This window comes from Otolemur garnettii, unplaced genomic scaffold (assembly GCF_000181295.1).
Source record: "Otolemur garnettii isolate 467f Iridium unplaced genomic scaffold, OtoGar3 scaffold00044, whole genome shotgun sequence".
In the NCBI taxonomy this organism is placed as follows: domain Eukaryota; kingdom Metazoa; phylum Chordata; class Mammalia; order Primates; family Galagidae; genus Otolemur; species Otolemur garnettii.
In genome coordinates, this window is record NW_003852439.1 from 7969203 (window position 1) to 7974815 (window position 5613).

At 54.2% G+C, this 5613-nt stretch overlaps 1 protein-coding gene across 3 annotated transcripts in view; it reads left to right on the top strand.

Annotated features, from left to right (window-relative positions):
* NUBP2 (nucleotide binding protein 2) overlaps window positions 1-5502 on the top strand; it is a 7529-nt gene extending 2027 nt beyond the window's left edge. For all 3 annotated transcript variants that reach the window (XM_003790903.2, XM_012805772.2, XM_012805771.2), the window contains exons 2-7: window positions 2368-2486; window positions 2565-2763; window positions 3800-3954; window positions 4082-4192; window positions 4355-4424; window positions 4870-5502. In XM_003790903.2, coding sequence (XP_003790951.1) covers window positions 2368-2486; window positions 2565-2763; window positions 3800-3954; window positions 4082-4192; window positions 4355-4424; window positions 4870-5015 — 800 coding nt within the window. In that variant the 3' untranslated portion in view covers window positions 5016-5502. The remainder of the gene's footprint in view (window positions 1-2367; window positions 2487-2564; window positions 2764-3799; window positions 3955-4081; window positions 4193-4354; window positions 4425-4869) is intronic.
* Window positions 5503-5613: the final 111 nt, after the last annotated feature.

Genomic DNA, 5613 nt, shown 5'->3' on the forward strand with positions numbered 1-5613 from the left:
CAGCCATCATTGTTGTTTGGCGGGTCCGGGCTGGGGATTCGAACCCGCCACCTTAGGTGTATCTGGCTGGCGCCTTAGCCACTTGAGCCACAGGCGCCGAGCCGGAAGAAGATTATTATTGACATTGATGGATTGTTTTTTAACCAGGAAAGAATACACATAAAAATTCAAAAGGCTGAAGGGGTATATTGTAAAAGATCCTGCTCTATGCCCATAGGTATACCCTGGCATCTATTTCTTGTATCTTTCCAGAAAGAGTCTTTTCATATAAAAACGTATTTGTTCTGCATATTGAGCTATCTGGATTCATTTGGACTTAGCCATAAGGCTGACCAGCACATTATCCATAAAGAGGATCCTCGATTCCCTGCATGGGGATCCTGCTTCCTATTCTTTCTTTGCTCCTTCCAGCACAGTCACTCACAACTAGTAGGCCCTTTGTGAATGTACGTTGTTTATAATCCACTTATAAACTTTGTCAGTTAGCATAGGAGTAAAAGGTTTTTAAGGTTGATCACTCAGGAGTCATCTGGGGAGAACCTGATCCTCCAGTTACCTGGCATAGGCACCAGCCTACTGGACAGAGGATTTTCCCTAGTCCTCCTCAGGATACTTTTGTCACACGGTATCAGCACAAGGGCAGAGTGGAGTCAGGTCTGAGAGCCCACTCAGTCTCTGGTGGCTCCAGTAGAGCTCCCCAACAGCAACAAAAATGAACTACTACTGTATGCACATAGTGCTTCCAACACCTGTTGCTGTTTAAGTGTTTTATTTATTTATTTTTTTTATTTGAGACAAAGTCTCAAGCTGTCACCCTGAGTAGAATGCTGTGGCATCACAGCTCACAGCAACCGCCAACTCCTGGGCTCAAGCGATTCTCCTGCCTCTGCCTCCCACATAGCTGGAACTACAGGTGCCCGCCACAACACCTGGCTATTTTTTGGTTGCAGCCATAATTGTTTGGTGGGCCCGGGCTGGATTCAAACCCGCCAGCTCAGGTGTATGTGGCTGGTACCCTAGCCGCTTGAGCCACAGATGCCGAGCCTGTTTAAGTGTTTTAAATAACAACCTGTTGATTGCCACAGGTGACTGTGAGGCCATGATCTCTGCGTTCTGTGTTAGTGCTGGTGGGAAGGGTGCTCTTTCTGTGTCACCCAAAGACTTAGGGCAGGTGCTTTACCACACCTGTGACAAAGACTTGCCTGAAAGCTGGGCCTGGTTCCCTGTGAGTTCTTCGTGGGAGGCTTCAGATTTGGAGGCCTTTGAACCTGTCCTTGGAAGGTATATCAGGGCTCGGCACCCATAGCTCAGTGAGTAGGGTGCCAGCCACATATACCAAGGTTGGCGGGTTCGAGCCCACCCTGGGCCTGCTAAACAACAATGACAACTGCAACCAAAAAACAGCTAGGCATTGTGGCGGGCACCTGTAGTCCCAGCTACTAAGGAGGCTGAGGCAAGAGAATCGCTTAAGCCCAAGAGTTTGAGTTGCTGTGAGCTATGACACCACAGAACTCTATCGAGGGTGACATAGTGAGACTCTGTCTCAAAAAAAAAAAAAAAATGGTGGAGCAGGGACAGTATTTATGCATCATTTATTGAATCACTCCTAATTTCCCTTCTGAGGACTCCTCCAGAGGTGATGGGGACTTACAGAGGGCTGAGGGTGGTTTCCATGCAGGCAGCAGCACCTGAAAGGCTATGAATGCACTTGGCTGCATTGCAGACTATTGGAAAGAAGAGGAGGTGGGCCAGAATGGTTGGGAGGGACCAAGACTGAGGACCAGGACCTGTGGGGGGAGGGGAGCGGCCAAGGACACTGTTGCATCTTGTGTCAGCTCTCATCAGCTCAGGTTTCATAAGGTCCCCTACAGGGGCCAAGAATGTGGCTATGAGCCAGTGAGGATCATGACAGGTCTGCGTACTCCTGAGAACTGGAAGCCTAGGGCCAACGCCTCCTCTGACCACAGGAGAATGGGCTGGCAGAGGGCACTGAGGTACCATCATCCTGCTTGCAGGTCCTGTTCACTTCACCAATAGGTGAAATTAATGTTGACAGGGAGCTGGCAGGATTATACTGCCTGTGTATGCAAGCTGGTGCACATGCTTGTGCAAGAACCTGTGCACACCTTGCTGTAAAGAGTAGGTCCAGCTGGGGCACTCGTCTTCACTGGTACAGGGCACAGGGGGGATAGAGGATCCCGTCAGGTTGGGCTGCTGGAAGACCTTCCACTGAGATACTTGCTATGCCAGGAAGACAGGACCAGGGCTGCATTTGGGTCTGGCCTCGAGCCTGAGCCTGGGCTCATAGCAGAGTGGGCAGAGAGGCAAGGCACTCAGGAGAACCTGGCCTGTCCATGTTTATAACAGAGCCTGGTAACCTGGCCGGTGTTCAGCACATCATTCTCGTGCTCTCAGGAAAGGGAGGTGTCGGGAAAAGCACCATCTCCGCGGAGCTGGCCCTGGCTCTGCGCCACACAGGCAAGAAGGTGAGTGCCCTTGCCTGGTGAGGGGGGACAGAGACTAGGCACGTGCCCTCTGCCCTCAGGACTGCTTCCTCCTTACAGGTGGGAATCCTCGATGTAGACCTGTGTGGCCCTAGCATCCCCCGCATGCTCCGGGCGCAGGGCAAGGCTGTGCACCAGTGCGACAGTGGCTGGGTGCCTGTCTTTGTGGATCAGGAGCAGAGCATCTCCCTCATGTCTGTGGGGTTCCTGCTACAGAAGCCGGATGATGCGTTGGTGTGGAGGGGCCCCAAGAAAAATGGTAACAATCAGGTGGGGGCGGTTGCTGTTGGCCTCACTCAGCTGGACCCCTCAGTGCTCAGGTAGAGTCCTCAGAAGAAGCCAGGGGTGGTAGCACACACCAGTAGAACCAGCTACTCAAGAAGCTGAGGTGAGAGGATCCCTTGAACCCAGGAGTTCAGGTTATGCTGAGCTTTGATGCACCATGGCATTCTAGCCTGGGTGACAGCAAGACACTGTCTCTCCTGCACAGCTGCTACTTCCTGGTAAAGTCAGAAAGTGTCCATCTGGCCTCTCCATCTTCCCCTGTGGAAACAGTTCCCTTGCTCCCTGCTGAGCAGTCAGTCTTGTGTCTGAGGACCTTTTAGTTATGTCCATGACACCCAAATGGCAGGCTCTGAGTAGGGCCTGAGATATGGCAAGTGGCTCTCACCTAGTCAGCATTACTAAGAGACTGTCAGCAACAGCCCTGTCTCCTGGGCAGGGGGGGTCAGGGTCTGCTCAGACCTGGATCTATGGCATGCAGAGATCTGAAGACCCTCAGTGTTGGAGGGGATCATGGTAATGGTGGTCCTGAGGTTGTGGTCTGGAAGAACAGGTGGCATTAGACCCCCCTCTAATTGCAGGGAGAGGCTGCTGTGCATGAGAAACAAGCTCAGGGAAGATGGCTGCTTCTGGGACACACCAGCCAGGCGTTCCACCACCTCCTCTCAGGGCTTGAGTACTGGGTGTGGGCACAAACACACCCTGACAGGTTTGGGCTCCACGTTTTGAGCTGAGACCTTGGAAGGATTAGTTGCTGGCCCTGAGAGGGGGGGTATGGCAGCCAGTGTGAGTGCTGGAGAGAAGCTGTGTGTGAAGTGGGGCAGTTTTGCCTCTCCGCTGTGTCCTACACCCTGCCCAGGGCTGCCACAGCAGCCCACCTAGTCCTGCTGCAGGTGGTGGCCAGGGCCTTCCGAGAATCTTGGGGGTGGGGGCAGCTCGATGGGTTAGGGCCCCCCTGCCTGACTTGTCAGCATGGCATAAGCCTGGCTCCATCCTGACACCCTTCCCTATAGCACTGATAAAGCAGTTTGTGTCTGATGTGGCCTGGGGGCAGCTGGACTACCTGGTCGTGGACACGCCCCCGGGGACCTCTGATGAACACATGGCCACTGTGGAAGCCCTGCGCCCCTACAGGCCCCTCGGGGCCCTTGTGGTCACCACACCTCAGGTACTGTTGGCAGCACCATCCTGTCCCCTGTGTGTGGTCTCTCCCCACTGGGCCCAGCCTGGCCATCCTCCTGCTGATGTCCCAGCTAGGTTGTGGCTGATTGGCCAGGTCTTGTCTCACTCTGCAGGCAGTGTCTGTGGGGGACGTGAGGCGGGAGCTAACCTTCTGCAGGAAGACAGGCCTACAGGTGATGGGGGTCGTGGAGAATATGAGCGGCTTCACCTGCCCACACTGTGCAGTGAGTCACGGGAACTCATTGGGGTGATGTGGGGTGGGCCGGCAGGGGTATAGGCCTCAAGGAAACCAGTGTCAACTCCAGGGCAGTTAGTGACCAGTGAAGGCTGAAGGGATGCTGGCGCCAGCTAGCCGCTCCCTGGGTCCTCAATAACCTGTCTCCTAGGAGTGCACCAGTGTCTTCTCCAGAGGTGGCGGGGAGGAGCTGGCTAGGCATGCTGGAGTCCCCTTCTTAGGTGAGTGACCAGAGCCAGGGTAACTTGGGTCCTGGTTTTTCCTCCTGGGGCCTGTGCTCTGGGCAGGTCTAACTCACCTGTGCCCACCAAGTGCCATTGTTCTTTTGTCTTTCTCACATGGTAGAAGGTGCTGGCTATGAGCTGTCGCCTGTCTTTGGGAATTAAGACCAAACAAAGCAGCTCAGGTTTTGAGCAGCGGCTACACAGTGGACACACAAGATAGGGGGCCAACCCTCTTCTATCCTGTGGTGCTGGGAACCTGCTATCTACGGTGCCCAGTCCCAGTGCCTGCCTGTGTTCCTCTTAGATATGACTGTGAAGGCAGCAGGGCTCAGCTGTGAGAGCAGCCAGGGGGGTTGGGGGTAGGGGCGTCCACTGCTTGTTACTGAGCCTGTCCTGGGGCCACATGGTACTTCCTCTTCTTCAGCCTCTACTCTCTCCACAGGCTCTGTGCCCCTGGACCCTGAGCTGGCCAGGAGCCTTGAGGAAGGCCGTGACTTCATGCGGGAATTTCCCAAGAGCCCTGCATTTCCTGTACTCACCTCCATAGCCCAGAAGATTCTGGATGCTACCCCTACTCAGCCCTCCTGACTGAAGCAGCCCAGCAGCCATGTCCTCACAGGCTTTGAAGGACATTCTTGGAACAGAGGGCTTGGAGACAATGCCAGGGCCTGGCTCTGCTCTCAGAGATGTCTCCACTATGTTACAGGAACACCTGGCCAAGCTGAGGCTGGCCTGTGGCTGCTAGAGCCTATGGCACCGAGGCCTGGATGCTCTCTCACGATGTACAGCTGAGAGACTGGTGGTGTAGGACCCCAAGCCATAGGCATCTCCCAGCTCTCATCACATTCCTGTTTCCTGTCTCCCCCAGAGGGACAGGCTGCTCCTGGCAGCTGAGTGCCCATGTTCACAAAGCCCTCAGCCAAACTTAGGCTCCCCACATCCCAAGGGCCAATGGGTAATGTGTGTGTATTAACAGGGGGAGTGGGCAGCGTCCTGTGAGATGGTTAAATGACCTCAGACGTGTCCTGTAACTAGAGGAACCTGATATTAAATGTGTTTGCTGACATGAGCACAAGTCAGATGTTTTTTGTTTTTTGTTTTTTTGAGACAGAGCCTCAAGCTATCCCCCCTCGGTAGAGTGCTGTGGCATCACGCTCACAGCAACCTCCAACTCCTGGGCTCAAGC